Here is a 27,692-nt window from a genome sequence, read left to right on the forward strand (position 1 = left end):
TTTAAAAAAAACTAAATATCTCCCTTTGGAGTGGACTTTGAGATTTATAACTTTCTAGATCTTTTTTATGCCCAAACATATACACTACACACTGACTAAAATTTAAAAAGTGAAAAAGCATAATAGGACCCCTTTAAATACAGTATTTAGTAATAACTATTAATTTATTATTATTATTATATAGTGAAGCCAAAAGACATATGTCCAATTGTCATGTTGACATATAAATCTAAATTTTTGGCCAAATTGTGCAGCCTAATAAATAAGCACAGAAAAACGGGAGCTTTTTTTTTTTTAATCAGTAATATTAAAATTAGATAATTTCCCCCCACAAATCATGCAGCCCTATTTTCATTTTTTTTCATTTTAAGTGAATGGAATATATAACATTTACCCTCTCAGTGACCTTATCGACCTCTGTATACAAAAAGTTCAAGTTTTGGTCAAAGTGCTGGTCCTTGAACAGACCCTTCCTGATCATCTGTAAATATCAAAAAATATTTTATCTATTTTTTAATACATTTTTTTTAATTCCTAATATCTGATGAATTCTTACTTTATTAGGCAGTTTTCCTTTCAGGTCCATGGCAAGTTTTAGCATGTGGTTATTTGTCTTCCCAGGGAAAAGGATTTTTCCTGTGTATAGTTCATAGAGAGTGCAGCCCACAGACCACATATCGATTCCGTAATCATACGACTTTCCGATGACTGCAAAAAGAGGAAGAAAAACTCTTAAAGCCTAAACAAGCATTACCCAATTTCAGATGGGTTTATTAATTAATTAATTTATTATTTTTTTAGATGGTTTAATTTGATTCCTTAAGTTTTTACTTACTGATCTCAGGTGCCCTGTAGAAGCGGCTGACCAGATATGGTGTTATGTCATTGTCAGCCACATGTGATGCTGAGCCAAAGTCGCACAACTTGAGGATGGTCTTGGATTCGTTCACCTTTAGAGTATTAAATACGTTTATATAATAAGACAGAGATGGAAGTCAGTGTTCAATATTTATGGCACAAGAATTGTGGCTTACTAAAATGTTGTCGGGTTTGATGTCAGCATGCAGGATGTTGCAGCGCTTGAGGAGTTTGAGGGCCAGGAAAAGCTGCTGGCTGTACGAACGCACAGCCTTGATGTGTAGCCCAACGTCCTTGCCATATTTCCTCAACACCTCCCGCAGGTTCATGCTGAAGCCAGAAAAAAATTAAGTTCTTTTAAAGGATTAGTTGACTTCCAGAATGAACATTTTCTTATAATTTACTCATCCCCATGTCATCCAAGATGTTCATGTCTTTCTTTCTTCAGTTGAAAAGTAATTAAGCTTTTGAGGAAAACAGAGGATTGTGTAGAGCCCTTTGAAACGGCAATTTCAAAAACCTTAATTTCTTTCTGACTGAAGAAAGAAAGACATGAACATCTTGGATGACATGAGGGTGAGTACATTTTTATTCTGGAAGTAAACTAATCCTTTAGGAGAACAACTCAAGCTGCATTGATGCATGTGAATCTGTTGACTGTAATGTACCTGAGTGGTTCGAACACCAGACACAGATGCTGCTTGTGATAAAAGTGCCTAAAGAGCCGCAAACAGTGGAACTTATCATCTGCATCGGCGTCATTCAGTTTCTTCAGAAACTCCAGCTCTTTGAGTCCAGTCTTTTGCCTATGGGAGAAAACATGTGGCCTTCGGTCACATAAAGACCACATCTACACCTACTCTAAATCTCAGTTCCTATCCAAGTAAATCCCTATGACACAATTTATTTGAGAACATTAAAACTGTGGACGTAACCAACACCACACATTGTGGTTTGATCAGAAATCCAACTGTACCAGACAGAAGTGTTTAAAGGCTAAGCATTAAGCTTTTAAGGGAAGTGTCTTACATCATCTCATTGTTGCGTATTATTTTCACTGCCACTTCCTGATTGGCTCGGGCCAAGTCTCTGGCTCGGATCACATTGCTGAAGACACCCTGTCCAGTGTAGCCATACACCCCGTACCGTTTGTCCAACACCTCGCCAATGTTCACACCTGAATACATTAAAAGAACAATCACGTTTTTGATGTCCTCTTTAACATGAAACCTAAGATATTTTTCAATCTTATAAACACGTTTTGGATTCTATAGATTTAAATACAGTATTTGCTTCAAGACAACTGACTTACGGTAATAGCCTTCTGCATCTGTCCAGTTATCTCTGAGACTTGGGTTCTCCTTGAAGTCCTTGCCAATGCCTGCGGCCCGTAACCTGGCACTCTGCGGAGAGAGATTAGATGTGGATTTGTCACTGTCAACATGATTGAATTCAGAGTTGATTAAAATATTCATTCATGAACGAGTGACTGACACTGTAAGAGACCATTTCAAAGTCTGAGGGGCCTCGAGATTCAGTGAGCACCAGAGTCAGATTACCCACTTTGGAAAAAAGCTTTGAAAAAAGTTTCCAGTACAGAAACAACAGCTTGCACAGGACTATGCAACTCTACCTGTAGAGATCCCCTTACATGGACAAATTCAATCAAATTCTGGGGCTTGCAAAGCCATTGACCTATGCAATGGAGAGCAGGAACTTGGCTACTCACGTCAAAGTAAGCAGCGAACATGTCATCTGACTCTGTGAACATATCTGGCGCTGGTGGCTTTTTCAGATTAGCACCTAAAGAAAAAGAACAATGATGCAATGAAAGGAACATAGACTTGCTGATAACGTATTAGACCACCTTGCATTACATGAAAGAAAATGTTTCATGTCACAAATTTACAATGACTCTCCTTTTTGTTTTCCTTAACAACTGATATGAGAGCCATTTTAGACTTTATACTGACACCTGTTGGCATGGATGTAGCATCAAGCAATTGTTATTAGTTAACTAGTGCTGTATCAGAAAAATATTTGAAGGTGTATTTATTATATGTTATAAACTAATAAAATGTGAAAATGTTACATTTTTAAACAGATTATTGGGAAGCAAAAACATTTCTCAATTTTATGATCACTCCATATGAATTGATGAATAGTCGTGAGCACTCACTCACTGGTCATGCGATCTCAACATGACCGGGGACCACCTTTTGTACAATATAATAGTTTAATCTGTTTTTCTCATGTATGTGTACATCATTTTAAACATGATTGTCAAACCTAATTTGAACAACTTTTTAATGTAGAAAGTGCACTTTTAATTGAAAGATATTTTGCAGATGACATACCATCTTTTTCTTGAGAGACAAGACTATGCTTGGCTTTCACATTATCCTCAAACGTGTTCAGGTTCTCTTGCTCGTAGGCTTTGACATCAGCAGCCACACGCTCAAGGATGTCATCGGGAGATGGCGATCGGCTGTGAGTGCTACTCTGAGGACTGCCATGTTCTGAGAGTCCTGACATGTTACTGTCCTCATTTACTGGCTTATACTTCTGTACAGAACACAATACGAATACAATCACATTACATACTCTACCGTTCAAAAGTCTGGGGGTTGGTAACATGTAACAAAACATTTTTTTTTTTTTGTTGAAACTGTGGTACATTTTTATTTATGATTATTTGATTAATGGAATGTTTAAAAGAAAATAATTTGTGACCCTGGATCACAAAACCAGTCTTAAGTTGCTGGGGTATATTTGTAGCAATAGCCAAAAATACATTGTATGGATCAAAATGATAGATTTTTCTTTTATGTCAAAAATCATTAGGATATTAAGTAAAGATCATGTTCCATGAAGATATTTAGTAAATTCCCTACCGTAAATATATTAAAACTTAATTTTTGATTTGTAATATGCATGGCTAAGAATTCATTTGGTCAACTTTAAAGGCGATTTTCTCAATATTTGGATTTTTTTGCACCCTCAGATTCCAGATTTTCAAATAGTTGTATCTCGGCCAAATATTGTCCTATCCTAACAAACCATACATCAATCGAAAGCTTATTCAGCTTTCAGATGATGTATAAATCTCAATTTCGAAACATTGACCCTTATGACTGGTTTTGTGGTCCAGGGTCACATTTACTGGAAATATAAATCTTTTTTAACATTATAAATGTCTTTACTGTCACTTTTGATCACTTTAATGCATCCTTGCTGAATAAAAGTATTTATTTCCTCCTCCTCAAAAAAATTTTTTATTTATCCCAAACGTTTGAACATGTACGGCTAAAACAAAGTAAAAGCTATACAAGAGATTAAAATATTCTAACCTGCACGATAGCCAAGCGCTGAAGTCTCCTCTGTTCTATCAAATGTCCTATCCTAACAAACCATACATCAATCGAAAGCTTATTCAGCTTTCAGATGATGTATAAATCTCAATTTCGAAACATTGATCCTTATGACTGGTTTTGTGGTCCAGGGTCACATTTACTGGAAATATAAATCTTTTGTAACATTATAAATGTCTTTACTGTCACTTTTGATCACTTTAATGCATCCTTGCTGAATAAAAGTATTTATTTCCTCCTCCTCAAAAAAATATCTTATTTATCCCAAACGTTTGAACATGTACGGCTAAAACAAAGTAAAAGCTATACAAGAGATTAAAATATTCTAACCTGCACGATAGCCAAGCGCTGAAGTCTCCTCTGTTCTATCAAAGCCTCCTCGTCCTCTTCATCAACGTCATAATCTTCCAGCCTAGACACAGATTAGTATTCATAATTAAGTCCAAATATGATCAGAAACATAAAAGCAAAACATAATTTTCATTAATACTCACACGTCATCATCCGAGTCCTCCTGCTCAGGCTTCATTCCTTCAGATAGACTGCCCTTAAACATGTCCTCTCTTTCCCTGCTCCTTCTCTTCCGCCTTTCCTGTGATCCCGAGTGTACCTGCTGTCTGCGCTCTGTCCTGTCACGCTCCCTAGATCTACACAATATGATTCTACTGAGAGATGTTGTAATAAGTAAATTAGCATTCAGATGTAAATGTGATGCCCCTTGTCATTAAAATTCCATTAAAGCCCTTCGCTTAAGGACAGCAACCAAATCTGTTTCTACAGAGGATGTGTAAAATAGGTACAAATTTATGAATTATTATTTGTGCATTTACTTTTAGCTCATTTAAGCTTATTGGATAGTTGTATCATCTAAATGGGGAGTTGTTGCACAGTTTTGAATGCTACCGCACACCACAGTCACCTGTGTCTGAGAGGAGACCTGCCGGTTCGTCTCCTGGGAGAACGGGACCTTCGTCTGACAGGCGGGTGGTTTAACCTTCGTCTGGAGTTCAGAGAGGGACTCTCCTCGCTACGGCCCCCTGCCACATCACGAGATCGCATCCTGTGAGTATAAGAAAACAATATGAAAGTGAGTTTAAAAGAAATTTAATTTTGGGTAACAAGATTTAAACAAACAGAGCTAGAACCTGTCGTTGGAGAGTCTCTGTCGTTCTTCTTCTCTCTGTCTTCTCTCAACAGACCGAGATCGGCCTCTCCTTGGAGGGGATCTGTTGTGACATGAAGATCTGTCCTGTCTGGATGCCCTGTCTGTACTCTGGACAACAGGGATGTGTTCAGGTGAGCAGTGGCCCCTGGGCCGCACAGACAGGCTGTGTTGTTCTGGAGGTTGTTTTCTGCTAGGAGATCGATTCTCTTTTCCAGATGAGGCTTCTTTTGAGGGTGCTTTCACTGATTTCTTGTCTCTCTCCCTGTCAGCTTCTGGCGAGTTTGTGTTTCTTTCTTTAGATCTAGACCTGCTCCTTCTTTCTGAGGATCTGTGGTCTTCAATTTGCTCTTCAGGCCGTGTAGTTGATTTTTTGTTGCTTGATGGCAAGTCCTTGGACTTCACAGGAGATTTAGACCTCTGACCACCATCTTTGGATCTCTCAATGCTCCGGGATCGTCTCCGCTCCCTCGCTTGGATGGGACCACTAGGTTTCTCACTGATGTTAACTTCTGACCCAGTCTTACTAACTCTTTTTTCTGATTTATGGGCCTGGACTGCCATTTCATCAGACATGCTTCTGTCTTCCAACCAGGGATCAATTTTGTCATTATATATGTAATCCTGTCGAGATCTTCCAGCATGTTCCCGAGCATCAAAACCTTGTCTCTGTTGCTCACCATTTTGCACAGCTTGCTGGATCTCCCCATCCTCCTCTGAATCTGAGTTATAACCCTGTAATATCAGTCCCATACCTGATTGCACAGCCCCTTCCATCAGCTCATTATCAAGCTCTGCTTGAATCATGGCTCTTTGTTTCTCCAGGTCCTCCAGAGCAGCAAGGTCATCAAGTCTGGATCGCTTTGGAGAGATGACTGCACCTTCACAGCCAGCAGAACAGTCTCTATCATCCTGGAGTGAGTCTCTGTGTTTCCGCTTATGCTTGTGTTTGTACTTGTGCTTGTGGTCCCTCTCATCTGGTGAGGGATATTTATGTTTTCTGTGCTTGCTTCGATGTTTGTGTTTTCTTCTCTTGTGTCTTTCCACCCTGGCAATATCCATGTTATCAGCTTTTTTAGCTCCATCTTCACCAGGTCCATATTCATTTTCATCCACACTGTCAGATCTCTCCACATCATCCCTGGAAAAGAGTAAAGAACAGTACAATAATATTAACATACTTATCATAGTCTAGTTTTGATAAATTACCACAATTACAATGACAAGGTATTCAGGACGTGTTTTCCATTGTCGATGGCATAAAGTATATACAAAAACATACTGCTGGTTTATGTTGACCACAGAAACAGAGAAGTGTGTTAACTGATATTGACAGAAAACTACACGTCAAACAAGTTGAACGGAAACGTTTTCATTTCCAATACATGTAACCCATATTTATATATCTAAATACCAAAATGATGCAATATAAAGTCAGTAAAGGCCTTACTTACACATAATCCTTCGTTATTGTTTTGGCTAACACGTCCATGTTCGCCATCTTGATAGTTCCTGCTGAGTCGTTTGACAAAGAGAGTCGATTCACAATTCAGTCTGGCTATGCTACTAGTACTAACTTAAAAATAAGCAATCAAATTGTCCTCCAAATATAAATTTTAAATGTTCGTAACATTCCCCTCTCGGTATACATTATTGTACAGTGGCCAAAGCAAAAGGAAGTTTAGATCAAATTGACTGAATCACTGAATCGATGAATCAATCGTTTGGAGCTTTAACAAACCACGCATGCGCAGTGTAAATGAAACGCAGAAGAACGAACAAGAAGGCAGGGATGAATAAATTGAGAGAGATAAAGGTTCAGGACATAACATTAAAAGGACTATTGAGCACACAACATAGGGCACAGACTAGAATTCTTATGGATATATTAAGGGACACAGGGGTTTTTAATTGAGTATGAAGAGTTATAGGAGTATTGAGGAAGGTTAAAATTATTATTAGTATCATTATTATTATATAGTAGAATAAGGATGAAGTGTGTGGATTTGTATGCTTGGGAGAGAAGGAGGGAATTGGGTGAATGAGTCTAAACCTATTATCTGATCCACACTCCGGAGCAGATGGTGGCGATAATGCACTAATTACGCTGGATGCCAACCGCCGTTAAACATTAAAAAGAAGAAGAAGAAGAAGAAGACAGGGATCTTAAAAATTACATGGCTACGTACAGCTGTCATACATTTACTGTTCACTTTTTTTTTTTGCCCACACACTCAGTTTAAACCAGTTAAAATAGTGTTTGTACATGAAAATAGTGTTTAGGTTTGTCAGTATAGGGAATAATATAGAAAATGTCACATTTTACGCTGTATCTGTGTATGGTAATTACCCATTGGTCCCTAAATCGCATGTTCGCTTCCACAACACAAGCGAAGTAATTTAAAGAGACAACGCTGTTTGATGCAGAATTTACACATTATTGATACACACATATATAGTTAAACTGGGAACGATTTAACAGTTAATTAACAAATATAGCTTGCTTTCTGAATTATTGGATGACTTTTGTGTTTATTGTAGCGGATGCTAGTAGGTAACTTAACTGGTAACGTTAGTGTATATGTTGTATATGAGCACATTCTACATCTGACGTTATCATTGTGCTTCAGAGTGTTGTGCAATAACAGGCTGTACAATAAATCTACTTAATTAGCTGTCAATATATCCAATGACCAATAGCCTTGTTGAAGTGTAAAACACTGAATGTTTCATACTCAAGATAATTTACAAGACTGCGTAATGACTGTCTGTGTCTACTGATCTATTTTCCACCTTCTCCATTGTTTCCCAGAATGGGTGGATTTAAAGATGCATACCAAGATGTTCAGCCAGTAACCCTTCGACTTGCAGAAGGAAATGTCATTTCCAGTCTCTACTGCAGCTCAGCCGAGGGCATTGAAGCTCACGTGTCCACTTTAGTGGAAGCTTTTTTTTAGTTGAAGTGTACCGATGTAGAGTCTGTCAGTTTACCAGCAGCCAAAAAGCCAAGATTAGCCATCATGTCTTGGAAATGATGACAGAATTTTCATTTGGAGTGAACAGTCTAATTTATTAAGTTTGAAATGTGAGAAAATGCAACTGTAAATGTTTTTTTGAAGGTAAGCACGCTCTTTGAGGAGGATAGGCATGATGAGGACATCGAGGAGGAACCTGTGTTTCAGCTGGAGGATGCTAACACAGATCAGGCCGTTCCTTTGAACAGTGGAATGGACACAGAAATCCAGGATGAAGAGATGGCCCAGTCGGCTCATCTCATGACTCTTGGGTTGTGCAGAATTTCAAGCACTAAGTGTCAACCTCAGTCTGCGACCTCAGCAAAAAGCCTGTCCCATCCAGAAGGTGAACAGGTTGCTGGACATGTCAACATGGATGCTGAAATGCAGAAGCCATCTGAGGAAGATGGCGGATTGGCCTGCATCCTCTGTCAGATAGTTGTATCCAGTCGTAGTATGCTAGAGGTGCACCTGAAATGCCATAGTGGAGACCAAGGCTTTAGGTGCCCTCGCTGTGGTTGGGAATCAGAAGACTGGGTTGATATGGAGCAGCACTGGAGAGGACATGGTAAAAGAAAAGGCTCAAAGAGGCATAAATGTAGCGTTTGCCCCAGGACATTTAGGAGAGTTGACTCTCGTGACGCACATGAAGAAAGGCATAATCAGCGGCATCACTGTCGGTCTGTGACTGGGGGTCTGGTGCAGTGTTCTCTGTGCCTGGAATGGTGTCTCTCAGGGAAGGAGTGGGTGATACACCAACAAAGTCATTTTCAAGGAGGCTTTAAATGTTTAGATTGTGATTTCAAAGGTACAGATAATTTTACCTCTATTTTTTGCAGTTTCTTATATTTCTCTTATTATTTTATATTTTTCTCTTATATTTTTCTTTTAGAGAAGTCATGGAATAAGACCCTGAAACATATTCACACTCAACACAAACAGCTTGACACAAGTCAAAAGAAACAGGTTGCTCACAGTAGGTAAGTATCAAATGTTTTCATTCAAATTCATTTTTTTTGGTCATCTAATTCAAAATGCTGTAAAGCATTGGTTCTCAACTGGGGGAGGCGGATCTCACTTTGGGGGAAGTATAATTTACAGAAACTATGAGTGTGTCCACAGTTCAAAAGTATTCAAATATTGTTGAAGTCCAAAAAACGTGAATCTGGTGAAACGGTTGAATCTGTTACTCTGCTTAAAAGCCACTGTTGAATGTTGACTTCTTTGTCTGTACTCAGAGAAAACCAGCAATTTAACACATCCACCAGATACCCAGAATGCTTGAGAAGGATGAAGCCTGAGTCGTGGTCCCAGGTTAGGAAGAACAGGGTGAAAAACAGGGTTGTGGTAAGGGAAAAAAGCAATGAAAGAGGAAAGGACAGAGTGGGACACCTGAAGAGTGACACATCTGTTGGACTCACTGTTTCTAGATGGAAAGAGTTCTGCTGCAACCTCTGTGACAAGTATGAGAATGATTTCATTCCTTACTTATTTCATTCCACATTAGACAGTATTTATCTTAACGAAAAGAATGCTAATGATGTTTAGCATCTTAAGGTGGTTGTATTTTATAGTACTACGTACAGTTCAAAAGTTTGTGGTCTTTCGATTTTTAAAATGTTTTTGAAAGATGTCTCTTATGCTCACCAAAGCTTTGATAAAAAAAACAGTAATACTGTAAAATTGTACAATTTAAAATGACTGTTTTCTGTTTTAATGTAATTTATTCCTGTGATGCAAAACTGAATTTCCAGCAGCAATTACTCTAGTATTCAGTGTCACATGATCTTTCAGAAATCGTTCTAATATGCTGATTCAGTGCTTAAGAAACATTTCTTATTATTATCAAAGCCGAAAACAGTTGTGCTTCTTAATATTTTTGTGGAAACTGTGATATATATTTTTTAGGATTCTTTAAAGAGAAGAAAATTCAAAAGAACAACATTTATTTGAAATGGAAATCATTTGTAACATTGTAAATGTCATTACAATGTAATTTAACATGTACTTGCTGAATAAAAGTAAATTTTTTTTTCTAACCCCAAACTTTTGAACTGTAGTGTATAATATTTTTGTAGTGGAAATGCACTGAAGTGATTTACGTAGTATCTGCCCGAATAAATTAAATATTTCCTTAATATACCACATTACTTTCTTTTTAAGATAACTGTTGACTGTAATTGTATAATTTATCTTTATCTCTGTACAGGAAGTTTTCTACCAAGATGACAATGCGGCGTCACATGGGCATTCATCAAGGAGATAAGCCATTTAAATGTCCACACTGCCATTACTGCGCTCGTCTCAAAGCCTCGCTCATACAGCACCTCCGCGTACACACAGGTGCAGTTACAAACACATTGTAGATATCTTCTTTTAATATTAAACATGCTTCTTTATGTATATGTATTTGGTGCAGTGGTAGTAGATCATTGTTTTGGAATTACAGTGACACATCTTGTCCACCGCCTTTATTAGCCTTGGTCACTTAACAGAAATTATGATCAAAGCTGAGCCAATAAATGACTTTCCCATGGTACTTTATTTAGAAATCTAGCAAATATATGGAGAAAGACGGCTCATGGTGACATGCAGAGATTTAGAGCTTCATGGAAGTCCTTTCAAAAGACTGGTTCTCATGGAACAGTTTCCATGACATTGCTCTGCCTGAGTGTGGGAATTCCAGTGATGTGTTTTTCTTCTTGCTTTAGGTGAGAAGCCATACAAGTGTTCGCAGTGCTCCTATGTGCTCTCTGTGCCGACACTTAAGGACACACACACAAGAAAAGCCTTACCGCTGCCAGTACTGTCCTTACAGCAGGTACATACATTAATTTGTCATAAAGTTGACAGGCTACACTTGTTTCATTCTACATCTGTAACTAAGAGTGAGGCTCTGCATTTCACTTCAGCATCCAGAAGAAGAGCGTAGACCTTCATTCACGGCGTCATCACACTGGAGAGTCATTCCCTTGTCACTTGTGCCGGTATTCCACACCAGACCGCCAGCTGCTGGTGCGACACAAGAGGAAACATCACAGTGCTGAACAAACCGCAGCACTGGAGCAGAGGAACTGTTCTGGTTCCCAAACCGCACCTTCTCAAAGAGCACAGCCTTCCAAATGATATTTATGATTTCTAATAAAACTTTTAAGCTAAATTTTACTGTGACAAAGCAAAGTATTGTTTTGTTAATTATGCAAACTTCTTGTAATGATTCAGTAAATTCCATGTGCTGCTAGTGAAATGTTATTTCATGGTTTTAAATAAGAATAGATCACCTCAGCACTGACACATTAACTCAAGTCATGGTTTAATACGTTCAGTGGAATGTAGGTGAATGTTACTTGCTCTATTTCGGTGAGTGGTTAATTATAGTTTTAAAATAGAAAGCGATTAAAGGATTGACCCATGATGCAGCAAGCGTAATACTGATCTTAAAACGACAAGCAAATCCTACTACCAATCCAATAGAAACTGGATTATTTCACCTGTTGCTCAACGCACGAGCAGCCAAACTCATATTATCAGAGGAATGGAAGCTTTAATTTGTCGTTTTGTTTTAATTAAGTGTTTTAAGGCTATCGTTGATTTTAACATCTTTTCTGTTAACATCCTCTATGGGTCTCATTTTTTTTCAATGACACTTCTCACCTCGAGCTCAACTTTATGCAAACGAGCAGCGATCGATACGCTGTAGCAACAACCAATGAAATTGCAGCTAGTGACCTGCCGCCTGATGCAATTGGATGCTGCGGCAGAATAGGAACGCCTTCTTGCATCCAGCAAGATAACAGACTAGACCTCCATCGACTTAATCGATGTGTGAACGCTCCCACTTGCGAAATTCCTAATTTTGGAAGAGAATTCACAGGGAATGTGCACAAATGGAGCTTTCAGAGCTCATTGTCTGCAGGCGAAGAGAAAAGCAGAGGAGTTTGAAGTTTGTTCAGCTCGTGTCAGAAGATTTGCGAACTTGTATCAGATAATAAGCCCCATCTAATTTTGATGAGATATTCGTCGTGTTATCATTTGTATTTTTTAATTTTTGCAGCGGAATACATTTCTTATTACTTTAATTACTATTTCATGTGTTTATGATGCGAGTCCGTTATGGCAGGTGTTAATATGGAGACCTTTCCTCAGCTAACCGTAAAGGACTGTTGGGTCGTTGGTCTCGAGCGCTTCGCTGTTGGTGCTGCTGGAGAAGAAGAGGAGTTTTTCGAGATTAGGACTGAATGGTCTGAAAAAAGCATGACATATCTGCGAAGGAGATATTACGATCTAGTGAAACTTGTTAAGAATTTAAGTATATCATTTCCAGACGACAGAGGACGTTTGTCTCAACCAATGATGCTTAAGGGTATGACATTTATGCACATTTGTGACATTTGAAATAAGTGGTCATTTAACTGATTAGAGACTTCATTATTCTATGTGTGTATGTTTTATCAGCACTACAGAGGATAAAAGAAGCAGAGGAAAACAATAACGTTAAAACGAGGTTGGATGAAGTGGAAAAATTACTGAGAAATATAATAAAAATGCCACAAAAGGTGCTACATTAGACTAGCCTATCAATTCACTGTCAGTCATAAATGTATTGATGCCCTATTGTAAATAATTATGCAAGTAATTTATTTTCCAGTTCTCTCACTCTGAGGCAGTTCTTACATTTTTCAAGACTTCTCCTCTTGACTACACTTTGAAAACCCTGTATGAACCAATCCAGCCTCTCTACCAGAGTCCTGTCACTGTAGCTGGTGTGTTCGTGAGTTCTAATGTTGTATTGATCTTGAACTGATACTTGATTTTAAACTAGTTTTTAAGCTAATATATATATTGCTTTTCTACAGATGTAAGAAGGGCCAATGGGTTTTGTTTGGCCAATACAGAAACTGTTCTTTTTGATCCGTATTTACTAGCACAAGGAGCAGAACCATCATCAAAGTACAGGTAAATATCTGACAAATTAACATCCTAATAGCTACTCTTCTCTTCTGTTGATATATTGCTCAAGCAAATTTTACATATGTGGAATCAAAATGTATGTGTCTTATTTCACCACATCCAGCTCTGAGATTGAGTCCCAGATGTGGACTGGAATGAGAAATGGGATCAGATGCATCAAGGAAACTGTGCATAAACCTGGCAAGTGCCTTAAGAATGCTGGTACCCCTGAAAGTAAAGACACAGACCATCAACCGAAAATATCACAGATTACCACCAGCAACATTACCTACCTCGACCTACAAGCCTGTGAGACAGACATTCTTGAATGACATAGTGCACTTGACAATGTAATTATTACAGCTTTCTAGTGTGGAAGTCCACAAAAATATTAATTTTTAAGGTTTAGTCTATAAAAATATTTTTAAAATAAAATAATACATTTCTAAAGGATTTCTAAAGATTTCTAAAAATGGATATGAATAATATTTTTTTTAAGTTAAAGCTGCAGTCCGTAACTATTTTGGTTAAAAATGATCCGAAATCAATATTTAGGCAAGTACATAACCAGCCAGTGTTCAAAACTATCGCCTTACTTTAGCCCGATTCACAACGGTTAGCTTATAATAATGTTTTCTAATTTGAGTGGTATGGGTAGGTTTTCGAGGGAAATTCGAGCATGGCACTGCGTCATTACGTCACGTCTGTAAACATGAAGTTGTTCCGGCGGCTACTAGGCTATCGCATGTGAGGATCCTGCAGGTGGCGGATCATTTATAGCCTTTTATTACAGCAGCTGGAATAATTAAATGTATAATTTTGATGGCGAATTGTAATCCATAAAGGATTATGTTTATGAAACACATGTGAATGAAATTAAATTATATTCCAGTTATAAATGTGCTTCATTATAGCCTGCGATTAAAAAGATTTGTATTTTAAAGAAAACCAGTTCCAAGGGAGCATAATTAGCTTTTTGGGTTAAAATAATTTCTTAATATGAAATTCGAAGAGTATGACAATTAGATTAGACTGTACAAATATTGAAATCTACACGGTGATACACACCATACACATAGTGACGCAATGCTGATGTTGTTAACATGAATCATTTGAGAATAAAGTATAACAATAATAATAATTTGAACGGTTTGATGTGATATGAGCTAACCGATCTTTAGATTTAATCACCATTGGTAGCGAGATTTATGGTAATGCTTTTTTCCTCAGTTGGTCAGAACAAACGTGGCAGACTTGTTACTTACTTGTTCAGATGGCAATGTATGGTGAAAATTCTTATTTGGGTCATATTCCAAGATGTAGGCTAGAATCTTTGATTGCGAAGTACAGTAAATATCCACACCGGTGCGGTGACTGACTGCCACACATACTCTTCAGAACATTAGATTCATCCGCGCTGGAGCCATGCCGACTCACAACCCACTCAAGCTAGATAATTTCGCACACAGCTGCACTTCCAGGTTTTCAAACAGAGATGGCGACAAAGAGGCAAAACTTGCGGACTGCAGCTTTAAGATGAACTAATATTAATTTTAAAAAAGTTAACCATGCCTGATTAATGTTCTTTGGTTCATTTGCCAGCATTTACAAATCATATAAAATGGTTAGTTGATGAGTGATATCTTAAGGTCATTTATTTTGAATGAAGTCAACCAGTTATGTAAAATGTCCTATAAAGTTGTTTTACACTATATAGCCAAAATGTATGTTGATACCCATCACATATGGTTGTCATTGTTAGGGGTAACGCATTACAAATAACATTTATTTAGTTACGTAATCAGATTACTTTTTTTCAAATAACTAATAAAGTAATGCATTACTTTTAAGTTTACAAGACAATATCTGAGTTACTTTTTCAAATAAGTAATGCAGGTTACTTTGTTTTGCATTTATTCACTGACACCACTGCTGCCCCTGTGTTGAGAGAAATTGGGAGTGAGGTGCAGAGGCACTTCCTTCAGGCTGAGGCTAGTCTTACTTTTATGGTGAAAGTTTTTTTTTATTATTAAAAATAAATAAACAAGCCCAGCTCAGGTGACAAAAAGTAACGCAAACATAACAAAACACATTACTTTCAATAAAAAGGGACTGAGTAATGCAATTAGTTACTTTTTTATGGAGTAACGCAATATTGTAATGCATTACTTTTAAAAGTAACTTTCACCAACTCTTTATATGGTTGTTGAGCATTTAATATAATATCCTTTGGCATGAATGGTTTCCACTCTTCTTGTAAGTACTCAAATATGTCTATGAGAATCAGACATGTGTCAGTGAGGTCAGAAACTGATAGGATGATGAGGACTGGCTTGCCGTCAGCATTACTGTTTATTCCACAGGTGTTCAGTGGGGTTCATGTCTGGGCTTTTGTGTAGGCCTGTCAAGTTCTTCCTCAGTAAATCATTAATTTATGGGAATTGCATTGTGCACAAAGGGGGCATTGTCATGCTGTAGGAGAAAAAGGCTCTCTCCAAATTGTTGTCACAAATTTGGAAGCACACTATTCTAAAGAATGTCATTGTATGTCATTGTATTTTTGAGATTTCCCTGGATTTAAAGGGCCTGGCCAAATAGTTTGCCCATTAACTAGAAACGGCATGTTCACATACTTTTTTGCCACTTACTAAACTCAAGGTCAAAATAAAACTATATTCAGTTTTAATAATGACTGCAAAGACACATTCATCTGTTTTTTTTCTAAAGTAGGCCAAGTCCTTGTTGTTAAAAAGATTGAAGGCTATAGGCTGATCATTATTTAAATGGAACAGGGAGAATCATTTCAGTTCATGTTCAGGTCAGTGAGCAGTTCCCATGATGAGGGATGTTAATCAGTCTTTATTGGAGCAGTCATTGTGCTCCACTTTGACATTGCATAAATTGATTTGGCTCACTGCATCCACTCAAACAATCCATACATCCTTATTTTGGGTCAAAAAGTGCTTTTTTCCATCAACAGCTGCCCTAATTTACTTCTCTAAACAACAAACAGTGGAAGCATTTTTATATTTAATAAAATAAAGACCGCTTTTCATGGTCTTCATTTCCTCCTTTACCTCTCACAGGGTTATCCAACTCACTGCCAACATTTCAAATGAAACATTCAAACTTGAAATAATGTTATCTCTTTCTCTAGGTCAGTCCCATTAATTATCAATATTATACATAATTTTAGCTCGTATTCACAGGGTAAAGTTTGCCAACACTCTATACAAATGTATCTTCTTATTTCTTACAAAAAAAGACTAAAGCAAAATCATCCAGATGATTTTAACAAGTTCAAAATATTTAGAGTACTTTTTTAACGTAACCATAGGCCAAGTGACAATTTTTGTCCATTACAGCAGGCCATGCCACAAACTACTTACTGATCAATAATAACTTGGTGGTGCATTGATTAGTATATAAAAAGCTAATGTATTGTGCCACCATTCACAGACTGACACAGAGAGGAGAACAGCACTGTTTATTATTTAACATGAGAATTTAACCGCTTTTTTCACTTCTCTTAATACTATTACCATCGCTTTTGTATACAATAATTTACGACTCTAAGACATCAAACCTCACAACATGAGCCATCACTCCTCATGGAGAGGGCATCATTGTGCTCCTGGAGACATCAACTGCACTGCAGGCTTTAAGGAATCATTGGGCAGCAGGAGCTACAAGTTGCTCCATGTGCCTTTCCATGGGCCGACCCATAGCCACCACCATGAGCCTCCACACCCGTTCCCCACCGTGGATGTTCCTGATCATGCCCACTACATCATCGGCTCTGTCATCTTAATAGTAGGCATCACCGGAGTGATTGGAAACGCACTGGTGGTCTACGTGTTCTGCCGTAGCCGTACTCTTCGCACCGCAGGGAACATGTTTGTGGTGAACCTGGCTGTAGCTGATTTCTTCATGTCCCTCACCCAGTCACCAGTGTTCTTCACAGCCAGCCTGCACAGGCGCTGGGTGTTCGGCGAGCGCTCTTGTGAGCTCTACGCCTTTTGCGGCGCTCTCTTTGGGATCTGTTCCATGATGACTTTGACTGCCATAGCTGCCGATCGCTGCCTCGCCATAACTCAGCCTCTCGCCCTTGTAGGCAGAGTTAGTCGACACAAAGCAGGTGCGGTATTGGCTGTCGTGTGGCTCTACTCCCTGGGCTGGAGCCTTCCACCATTCTTTGGCTGGAGTGCTTATGTTCCAGAGGGTCTTCAGACTTCCTGTTCTTGGGACTATATGACCTTCACTCCTTCAGTGCGTGCGTACACCATCCTGCTCTTCATTTTTGTGTTCTTTATCCCACTAGGCATTATTGCTAGCTGCTACTTTGGAATTTTCCAAGCTATCCGAGCTGCGGGGAAGGAAATACGAGAGTTGGATTGTGGGGAAACGCACAAGGTGTATGAACGCATGCAAAATGAATGGAAGATGGCGAAAGTCGCCCTCCTGGTCATTTTGCTTTTTGTAATATCGTGGTCACCCTACTCCGTGGTGGCCCTCACAGCCACGGCTGGCTATTCCCACCTCCTGACTCCCTACATGAATTCAGTACCTGCTGTGATCGCCAAGGCCTCAGCCATCCATAATCCCATCATCTATGCAATTACGCATCCGAAGTATCGGGCGGCTATTGCCCGTTACATTCCGGTTCTCCGCCCCATCTTGCGTGTCAAAGAGAAGGATCTCCGTTCCTCTTTTAGTTCCGGAAGTGTCAGTTCCCGTCGTCCGACCCTCACCAGCCAGTGCTCTCTGGGGGTTAGCATCGGCAATGCTGCACGAGCTAATGGCCGCTGGGGGAAGACGCGCTTGTCTTCTGCTTCAGATAGTGATTCTTGTTGGAATGAGAGTGAGGCTGATGGTTCCAGCGTCAATTCCCTGACCTTTGGTCGTCGTGTGTCCACGGAGATCTCTACAGATACTGCCATTCTCTCACCAGGGTCAAGTACTAACAGCTCCAGTGGGCAGAAGCCGGAGAAGAAGCACAAAGTTGTAAGCGCACCGGTGCCGTCTATTACTTTTGAAACAGATGCAGCCGATGGCGAGTCTCTGTCTGATGGGAAAGCTTTGCTCCTTGGGGGGAAAGAAAGGGAATGATGCAGTGCTTCAGAGTAACTTTGGTACTAGTAATTTTAGTAGTTGCTTTGACCTATTCTTTTTTTTAATTTAAATATATATTCACATGCCCTTCTTTACTTTACAAGCCTCTGTCTTGTTAGTTTTGTGAACTTTGTTTTTGAAATTAAACGATTTTCAGGTTTGTGTGAATTTAGCAGATGCATTTATTAACTTCAATGATTTCCTTCATAAAATGTAAGCGTTTGTTAATTACTTTCTTTTTATTAAAACCTTTATAATAACCATCTTTTTTCCCTTTGTTTAATCTGAGGATATTCTGGTGTGGATTTTAATAGTTGAGTAAATGTGTCTAAATGATGTTTGGCATCATTTTTATTTCAATAAAACAGCATATACAAATATCTTAAGTAGTCTTGTTTATTTCTAACATTCATTGTATTTCTAGTTGTTGTGTCGCAATAAAACAAATCCAGAAAAATTTAGTGCTTTTTCATGTTTTATATCTGGGGTCCAAAATGTTAACAGTTCTCACACAGGCATTAAAGGTTATTTACCAAAAGTTTTAACCTCACATTTAAAGTGAATATAAGGTCACATTTAGTTTTGCAAGGGGACAAATGGCAAATTTGGTTGAGGAGTAAATTGGACTTTGAATTGGTGTTTGAAATGCCTGATTCATAAATGTTTGAAAATTGCTTAGTACTGTAAATACATTAATTTGGTCTCATATACACAACTTAGACGATTCCTACAGTGGCGCTAAAATATTTAGACAATTAAAATACATAAAAAATGTATGAATTTCATTTAGTAGAAGACTGTCAGAACTTGCACTTTATATTTTATAAACTTTATTTGACCCTCTCTAACTCTAGCACTCTCTATTCTAATTTTATTCTTAAAAAACACTTGTCCCTTTTAGACTTGCACTCTATTCATTTGCTGCTTGTTTTCTTTAAAAAAACTAACTTAACTGCTTTCTAATCTTTTTGTATTCTATCTGTTTTCTTTTCATTTATTATACAATTAACAAAAGCAAAAATACCTCTAACTCTTGCTTGCTCTATTATTTTTATATTCTATCTGTTTGCTTTTTATTTATTATATTATTTTAAAAAAACCTTGCTATGTGTACAGCGTTAAGCTAACTGAGACTTGTTATAGCACTTGCATATCATTGCTCTTTTGTTGATTTTGATTGCTTCCATTGTCCTCATTTGTAAGTCAATTTGGATAAAAGCGTCTGCTAACTGTAAATATTTAACAATGAGAAGTTGTCATTTTTTATTTTAAACAGGATATCCATTGTTCAATCGGTTTAAATTTTAATGAACAAATATTCATCTTTTAGCAAAAAGTGCCTTTAAAGAGCCTTTGTTTTGAACTTGTCTCTTGACCCGGATGTTGTATGAAACAATAGCACGCTGATGTTGCCTGCTTCACTCGGGATGTGTTATTGTGTATTGCCCCTGACTGTGACTGTCCTCTCAGCAGCACAAGAGCAGTGAAATTCGACACTCGTTTGAAGTGAATTATTAATGGAAGACAGACGATTGAGGAAATAACCGTCAACATGGGGGATGATGGTATAGACTACAACATTGTATTTCCAGAGGCACTGACCTCAGGTAAGTGCTTTTCTGAGGCTGACAGCAGCTCTAGGTTGCCTTGTTGCCCAATTCCTTGCTCATATGAATGGAAGCCTGCAAGCTGTGTTTAAACCTTAATTTACAGATGTTAAATGGGAAAGCTTCAATAGGAATGTGGCACTCATTTCACATACTGTATGTGCGTATCACGGGATCCTTGTTGTTTGGACACATTATTCCTGTCTTGACAGAGAAACACTGGCGCGGATCAAAGGAGCCAGTCGTTATTCTGCTAGGCTGGGCGGGCAGTAGAGACAAACATCTCGCCAAATACAGTTCTATTTATAATGAACAGGTGAGACATTTTCCTATGCCCTGCGAACATACACATGTTGTTGTTTCTTCAGTTATGGTCACTATTGGTCATGTGGGCTTTTAGAAAAGAATTTCTCTTAAGCGCACTTTTCACACTCTCACTAGTATGTTACTTTCTCTACAAATATGCACCACAGAGGAATTGTAATTTTTGTGTTTTTACAAAATGTGAGCATTTCTATTACAGTGTGCTTTTCACAACATTGTGTTATGAATTTTTGTTGTTCATTAAATAATGCATACTATTTAATGTATACCAGATACCAACAAAGAAAAAATATTTTCACAACTACATTGGAAATTATGCATATCTATCTATCTATCTATCTAAAGATAATATTTGTATATTATATTTTTATTGATGTTAATCAAACATCATATGTCTCATGTTTCATATCGAGCATTATAACTTTAATAACTTCTGAGAAAACATCATTAGAAGCAGAATTTTCAGATAGTCTATACTTGGTGTTTAAATGTTTTTTACTCAAAATAATTGTAATTTAATTATTTCACTCTTGGATCATCATAGGTTTAATATTAATTTTAATAATATTTAGTAATACTGTAACCTATAACTTCTATGAGAATAGGTCCACATCACAGCTGTAATGATAATGTCATGGAGCAGGGGTAGGCAAGTTTGGTTCTAGAGAGCCGGAGTCCTGCAGAGTTCAGCTCCAACCCTAATCAGACACACCTGAACAAGCTAATCAATGTCTTCAGGATTACTAAGGCTATAGGCAGGTGAGGTTTTTTTCAGGGTTGGCGCTGAACTCTGCAGGACTGTGACTCTCTAGGACCGAACTTGCCTACCCCTGACATGGAGGAACAATGTAATTGAAATCACTTTCTGAAAATTTTTTTCAGCTGATGAACAGTAAAAACATTGATAGCCAATCAGAATCCACCTAAGTTTAAAGATTTTGATCATTTAAAGCAGCAGATGATGTAACTTCAGTGCACGCTTATAATGAACAGAACATTATCATCTGTTAGTGTGGACTAATATAGTTATAGATATACTTATCACTATGGTTCGCATTCTTTGTGTGAACAGGCCTTATGACATTAAAATCTGTGTAAATTTGCCATTTGAAAAAAAAATCTAAGTTTTAATTTGACCTTAATCTAACAAAAAAGAAAAATATGAAATCTGATTATTTTATTAAAGGTCAATCCATTGGGACATAAAGGTGGTCGCCGTAATTTTGCCAAGCAAGACATGTTCCTGGATCAACATCTTTTGTTGATCCAGGATCAACATTACTGTCCAAAAGTATAGACTAAACCCAATCCCTACCCCTAAACCTATCCTTACCCATAATTTATTCCTAAAATCAGTGTGAAATGATAGCTGATTACAAAAGGTGTAGAAGCACCTAACCCTGATCGCAAGCCTAAAACAGATATTTCCTGAAAAGTTATCTCTCAATTCTGACTGGTTAATTGGAATGTTGATCCAGGAACATGTTGTACTTGGTGAAATCACGGTCACCCATAAAGGTGGACCATAGTTACACCCATGCATAGAGTACTTATAACAGCTTCACTTTTCTTGGTAGGGATGTGTGACTCTACGCTACACAGCTCCTTTGAAGACAGTTTTTATTTCAGAATCACTGGGCTACAAGGAACTAAGAAGCACTGCGCAAAAATTACTTGAACTTCTGTTTGACTATGAGGTGGAGAACAACCCAATTTTCTTCCATGTGTTCAGCAATGGGGGCTTCATGCTTTACCGCTACATCGTTGAGTTACTGCACAGTCAAAATCAGTTCAGCACTCTGTATGTGGTGGGCACGGTTGTGGACAGTGCCCCGGGCAGTCAAAATGTTATAGGAGCGCTCAGAGCACTCAAATCCACCTTGGGACCCAAAATCAATGTGCTACTGCAGTACTTCCTCCTGGCACTGTTTGCTGTGGCCATTTTCCTTCTCAGGATTGTTTTGTATCCTGTGACCAAGTACTTTCACAAGAACCACTATGATGCCATGATGGAGCACCCGGCACCTTGGCCTCAGATGTACCTCTATTCTAGAGCAGACCGGGTGATCAGGTACAGGGATGTGGAGAAGATGGTTAAAGTGTTGCGCGAGAAAGGGCTGACAGTTGAAAGTTTTGATTTCATCACCCCAGCCCATGTGAGTCTATACAGAGACTGTCCAGAGGACTATTCCAGCAGGTGCAGGACGTTTGTGACCCGATGCATGAGTTCATCAGAGGTGACCATGACGAAAAAACGCCTTCAAGTGTAACACTGATTATACAGTTCTTGACCAGCTTGTTAATATATACACTGTAAATTTATATGTGCACCAACCATCAAATTTTTATGGAATAAAAGCACTGCTGTTTAATAAATTAAATTGTTCTTAAACCCAACATGAAATTTTAACAGGATTAAATTTGTATCCTAACCTCTATTGTATTTGTCTTATGCTGTGAATTAAACTGTAATTTAGGGGGTTATTGGTTTGGTACATTATTGAGATTTTAGACATTGTGAATGTGAGTATGTTTGTGTATTTGTGTATCACATTACACTGTGACTGAATAAAATAATGTATTTGACTAATGTGACTTCCTTAAATAAAAACTTCTGTTGGCTTAACTTGATTAAAGTCAATATTCCCAAAGGGAAGTCAGTACTACCGGTTAGCTGCCCAGTTGCTTAAACTTCTTAGAGTAGTCTTACAATTTCTTCAGATACTTTTTTTTCTTCTTTAAGACAGGTGATAACGTTCGTTACGTCATAAGTCGGTACGTAAAACCGTAGATTAATCCAATTTGAATCCGACAGATAACCACTAGCCTAGTTCTCAAGACGGTCTTTTATTAAGCTGCAACTGGCATGGAATTTTAAAAATAATGGAAATTTATACATTTGTGGTGGGAAAAACAAAACTTTTTGAAACTGCAAATCAGTTGCGAAGTGATTCACTGTTTTGGAACGCTTGAAACTCCGCAAGGTCATCTGCTGTATTGTAAATGCAATGATAAACTAAAATTAGGTCTACGTGACCTTTTGTTAATATATGCGTTTCGAAGCACTGATTCGAAACAAATGATTCATAAAGGTTTTGAAGCTTCGCCCGTTGCTAAAATAGGTATTTCTGTTTATTCTCTGCTGTTGGTCTACAATATTTAACCTGAGAGTGAATGCTCTCATGGATATTAACACGATGTACGATTTATAAGAGAGTCATTCTTTTGAGTCAGTTCTCTTTAATGAAGCATATAGAACCGGCTAATTCAGTGATTTAGATGGGTTTTAATCAAGATGGGTTTCATAAAAATCCTTATCCAACAATCACAAACAACAGGATGGGTCTTGAAAATGTATTGTTCAACCCTAAAGCTTGAACTGTTCTGTCAGACCAGTCATTCAGTACAGCACCAAACACTGACTAACAATGCTTCTTTGTATTCATTTTGTAACTTTGCCCAGTATTTACAACACAAAACCAGTTCCTTGTGCTCAGCTGCCATTGTATCATCATTTACAGGGTTCATCCTGCATCCTATCATATACCAGCATTATAGAAGATCTTCAACAGCAATGCAGTACCTTCACTACCTTCATATTTGTCATAGAGAGATATTTCAAAATTGTCCTTTATCTTGACAGTCAGCCAGTTTGTGATCAGGAGGGCTTCAAATTGGTCAGGCAGAGATTCTCATGGCATGTCTCCGACTGTCACGTCTGACATTTCAGAGCGAGTCACTGGCATTTGTCTCTCTGGAAAGCCGTCTGTGGCACTTCATATATCATTTCAAACCACTGATAGGGAAAAGAGAAAGAGAGTTTATTTATCTGTTTAGACAGATGAACATCGTTTATTGGAGTGCATCATGAATGAACAACTTTGTTTCTGCCTGGTTGGTCAAGATGCTTGCATAATGCTTATGTTTTCTTGAAAAAAGTGTTTCAGAACTGACTTCAAATTAAATTGTTACGTGAAAGTACTATTCACGAGTTCACACTAACATATAATGTAATTAAGCAATTAGTAGCATATTTGGCGTGCTGTCCAGAGGGAGGGCTCCGAGCTCGGGGTAAGCCCAAACCCAGAGAACCCCCCCCATCCCAAGACTGGGAGGAAATTAGAATAGTAGTGAGGTGTTGGGGTGGAGGCGGGATGCTGGAAAACTTTCGTGGAACTGAGGTAAGTTGGCTGTATATATACACGTATGTGCTTGTTAAGGTGATTAGCTGACGAGCTCCACCTGGGCCAGACTGATTGATTATCTGATCGTGCTCCTCCCGAACCTTGTTAATAAAACATAATTTAGTTTTTTTTTTTCAAATATAATTTTGATTACCATAATAAATAGATTGATGAAACGGAATAAAAAATAAAAACAAATCGAAAAACAAGATTTGCAAGAGTTCTCCTTTTGTGTCTTCATGCCTTTGTTTTGCTGTGAGCCACTGTTTGCTGAAGTCCATTGGTAACTGTCTGTATTCAGCTGTAGCACATTAGTTTCAGTAGAGGGCATAATTTATCCATGATTCACCTACTGTTCTTTTAACAAAGCGCCTCTCTCTGTCCCTTTGACTTGGAGTGTTCTGTGTGATAGTCCCCTATGGAGCCAGATCGGCCTCAAAAATAACACATTTGCAAAACAAAATTCATAAATGCACAGCACAATTTACATTTACAAAATCCGATTCGTAAATTCAAAACATTCATAAATACACAAGTAAAAGCATAAATATTTCCCCAAATGCTCACACAAATGCATCTTACCTAAATAAATTTAAAATGTTTACACAAATATGTATATATAAATTTCTTGAATTAATTTCCATCACACATTTATGAATAATGGTACATGTATTTATGGATCGTTGAATCTGCATTTACAAATCATCACACATGCGTGGACTGCTTTGAATTTGTGTGTGGTATTTTTGAGACCTTCCTGGCAGGTTAAGATGAATAAATATCTTTTTTTGGAGGATGTTCCGTTCAGCCAATCGCGGTGAGCTTTTAATCCACCAATCAAAACGCTCTTTACTGAACAGACTCAAGAAGCTCAAGCTGCGCTTGTACTGTGCATTGTTCCATGATCGGGTCCTTGATATAAAGACATTTTAGTGGGTACTCTTTTTTTTTTTAGCACCTGATTACAATTTCTACAAAATCACATTATGATTGATTTATTTTCTACCCGGTTAGCCTGCTGTCTTCTACACCAAAGTTTCTCAATCTGTAATATTATCAAATAAGTGTTAAATGTCCAGATATTTCATTTAATAACAACAATTATGTAATGTGTTCTGTTGTTGTTGTTAGTAGTAGTATCAGGCTCACAGTAACTTTTGATCAGGCATTAAAAACAGCGAACACACGCAAGCGAAGAGATTTAGCATGGAGGATGAAAACCACACACAACGAGTGAGTAAAGTAGTTTTTTTTATCTGATTTTTCTTATGATTAAAGGTCATAAGAAAATGCCATCAGATAAAAAAAAACGACTTTACTCACTCGTTGAGCGTGGTTTTCATCCTCCGTGCTGAAATCTCTCACATTTGTGTGAGCATTTGGGGAAATATTTATGCTTTTACTTGTGTATTTATGAATTGTGTTTTGAATTTACGAATCGGATTTTGTAAATGTAAATTGTGCTGTGCATTTATGAATTTTGTTTTGCAAATGTGTTATTTTTGAGGCCGATCTGGCTCCATAGTCCCCAGGGGTGTTACAGCACGTGGGCGCATGCATTCATTCGTTCTCTCTCTCCTTAATTAAATCAAATTCATTTCAATAAATATCGTCTTTCTTTCACTAAAGAATTCTACCTCTAACGAGCTGTAGATAAAATAGTTTATCGCACCGTAGAAACAGAGGGAGGGGCAGAGGGGGACTAGGAGGAGGACAAAGCAGAGGATGCGAGGTGGTGACAGGGGAAGACAAAGGGCTAGCAGGCAGAGGTTCCGGCGGAGGACGGCCTTCCAGGAGGAGGACGGCTAACAGAGTCCAGGGAGGTGACGATGGAGGGAGGAGCCAGGGAGACGACAGGAGGGAACCGGAGCAGGAGGAGCCAGGTGGGACCCTGGCCACAGCTATAATAGTGGCCCACGGTGGAGCAATGTCCACCGACTAGCTCTGGCGCCCAAGGCGGAGATCCAGAGATCCACGGCGGAGCCGGAGCAAACTGAGGACCAAGGTGGAGCTGACAGAAGGAAGGAGCCCAACGGAGCCGGTAGGACAGAGCGATGAGGTGCAGCCAGAGGAGAGGAGTTCAGAGGCGATGGCGGGTCGACGCCTGACCAAAGCGGAGCCGGAGGGACGAGGGAACACGGTGGAGCTGATGGATCGATGGGTGACGGTGGAGGTGAGGGAGCTAGGAGCCGAGGTGAGGGAGACTCAGACCATGGTGACGCTGGAGGAGGCCGGAGCGGGTGGGCGGGCATCTTTGAGGAGCGGGCATTGGAGAGAGCTCTTGGGCTGGAGCCCTTTCTGGGCTGTATTGGGGATCCGGAGCCCTTCCTGGGCTAAACGAAACATCCGGAGCCCTTTCTGGGCTGAACTGGGGATCAGGAGCCCTACCTGGGCTAAACAAAACATCCGGAGCCCTTCCTGGGCTGAACTGGGGATCAGGAGCCCTTCCTGGGCTAAACGAAACATCCGGAGCCCTTCCTGGGCTGAACTGGGGATCAGGAGCCCTTCCTGGGCTGGACTGGGGATCAGGAGCCCTTCCTGGGCTGGACTGGGGATCAGGAGCCCTTCCTGGGCTGGACTGGGGATCAGGAGCCCTTTATGGGCGGGATTGGGGATCAGGAGCCCTTCCTGGGCTGAACGAAACATCAAGAGCCCTTCCTGGGCTGGACTGGGGATCAGGAGCCCTTCCTGGGCAGGACTGGGGATCAGGAGCCCTTCCCGGGCTGAGCTGGGGATCCAGAGGTCTCTCCTCCTCGTTTTGGCACTGACCGCTCTCCATATTCTGCTCACTCTCAGCCATGATGCAGGGAGCGGAGCTCTTCTCCGCGCTCACACCGTCCACGGCTTGCTCCCTCGTGGTGGGCACTGTCACATTGGAATGCGTGGTAATCCATAGAAAAACTAAATAAAAACTGACAAAAATTGGAAAAAACAAATGAGGGGAAAGACGCTGCTATACTTTACTTTTGGGTTGGTTATTCTGTCACGGACCAGGTGTGTGGAGGCAGGCAGGATGACGAGGACGACAAGGATTCACATAAGGAGATTTAATGTAGCGACAACAAGGCAGATTCAGGTAGATGAGACTCACACACTCGGGGTAACATTCA

General features: G+C 39.0%; 4 protein-coding genes and 1 pseudogene across 8 annotated transcripts in view; 4 read left to right on the forward strand and 1 right to left on the reverse strand.

Annotated features, from left to right (window-relative positions):
* LOC107599886 (serine/threonine-protein kinase PRP4 homolog) overlaps window positions 1-6,922 on the reverse strand; it is a 10,430-nt gene extending 3,508 nt beyond the window's left edge. For 2 of the 5 annotated variants that reach the window (XM_016291601.1, XM_016291602.1), the window contains exons 1-14: window positions 6,846-6,922; window positions 5,375-6,532; window positions 5,149-5,289; window positions 4,724-4,894; window positions 4,560-4,641; window positions 3,216-3,423; window positions 2,588-2,661; window positions 2,171-2,261; window positions 1,888-2,035; window positions 1,527-1,664; window positions 1,035-1,188; window positions 836-950; window positions 557-708; window positions 395-481 (exon numbers count right to left, since the gene is read on the reverse strand). In XM_016291601.1, coding sequence (XP_016147087.1) covers window positions 395-481; window positions 557-708; window positions 836-950; window positions 1,035-1,188; window positions 1,527-1,664; window positions 1,888-2,035; window positions 2,171-2,261; window positions 2,588-2,661; window positions 3,216-3,423; window positions 4,560-4,641; window positions 4,724-4,894; window positions 5,149-5,289; window positions 5,375-6,532; window positions 6,846-6,892 — 2,766 coding nt within the window. In that variant the 5' untranslated portion in view covers window positions 6,893-6,922. The remainder of the gene's footprint in view (window positions 1-394; window positions 482-556; window positions 709-835; window positions 951-1,034; window positions 1,189-1,526; window positions 1,665-1,887; window positions 2,036-2,170; window positions 2,262-2,587; window positions 2,662-3,215; window positions 3,424-4,559; window positions 4,642-4,723; window positions 4,895-5,148; window positions 5,290-5,374; window positions 6,533-6,845) is intronic. The other 3 variants (XM_016291604.1, XM_016291603.1, XM_016291605.1) reach the window with 3 other exon arrangements.
* Window positions 6,923-8,204: 1,282 nt separating this feature from the next.
* LOC107599904 (zinc finger protein 287-like) lies at window positions 8,205-11,550 on the forward strand (annotated as a pseudogene).
* A 962-nt stretch (window positions 11,551-12,512) lies between these two features.
* On the forward strand, window positions 12,513-13,741 carry LOC107599890 (PX domain-containing protein 1-like). The gene is made up of 5 exons (XM_016291608.1): window positions 12,513-12,768; window positions 12,861-12,961; window positions 13,054-13,168; window positions 13,262-13,361; window positions 13,480-13,741. Exons 1-5 carry the CDS (start codon window positions 12,519-12,521, stop codon window positions 13,685-13,687), a joined length of 774 nt encoding a protein of 257 aa, XP_016147094.1. The 5' UTR covers window positions 12,513-12,518; the 3' UTR covers window positions 13,688-13,741.
* Window positions 13,742-15,528: 1,787 nt separating this feature from the next.
* On the forward strand, window positions 15,529-18,830 carry opn4.1 (opsin 4.1). The gene has a single exon (XM_016291606.1). It carries the CDS (start codon window positions 16,950-16,952, stop codon window positions 18,462-18,464), a length of 1,515 nt encoding a protein of 504 aa, XP_016147092.1. The 5' UTR covers window positions 15,529-16,949; the 3' UTR covers window positions 18,465-18,830.
* Window positions 18,831-19,855: 1,025 nt separating this feature from the next.
* LOC107599888 (transmembrane protein 53-like) lies at window positions 19,856-23,030 on the forward strand. Its single transcript, XM_016291607.1, has 3 exons — window positions 19,856-20,074; window positions 20,287-20,390; window positions 21,976-23,030. The coding sequence occupies exons 1-3, from the start codon at window positions 20,020-20,022 to the stop codon at window positions 22,666-22,668; spliced, it is 852 nt and encodes a 283-aa protein (XP_016147093.1). The 5' UTR covers window positions 19,856-20,019; the 3' UTR covers window positions 22,669-23,030.
* The last annotated feature ends 4,662 nt before the right edge of the window (window positions 23,031-27,692 follow it).

The sequence above is a fragment of the Sinocyclocheilus grahami genome, unplaced genomic scaffold (genome assembly GCF_001515645.1).
Source record: "Sinocyclocheilus grahami isolate Dianchi unplaced genomic scaffold, SAMN03320097.WGS_v1.1 scaffold274.1, whole genome shotgun sequence".
Lineage (NCBI taxonomy): Eukaryota > Metazoa > Chordata > Actinopteri > Cypriniformes > Cyprinidae > Sinocyclocheilus > Sinocyclocheilus grahami.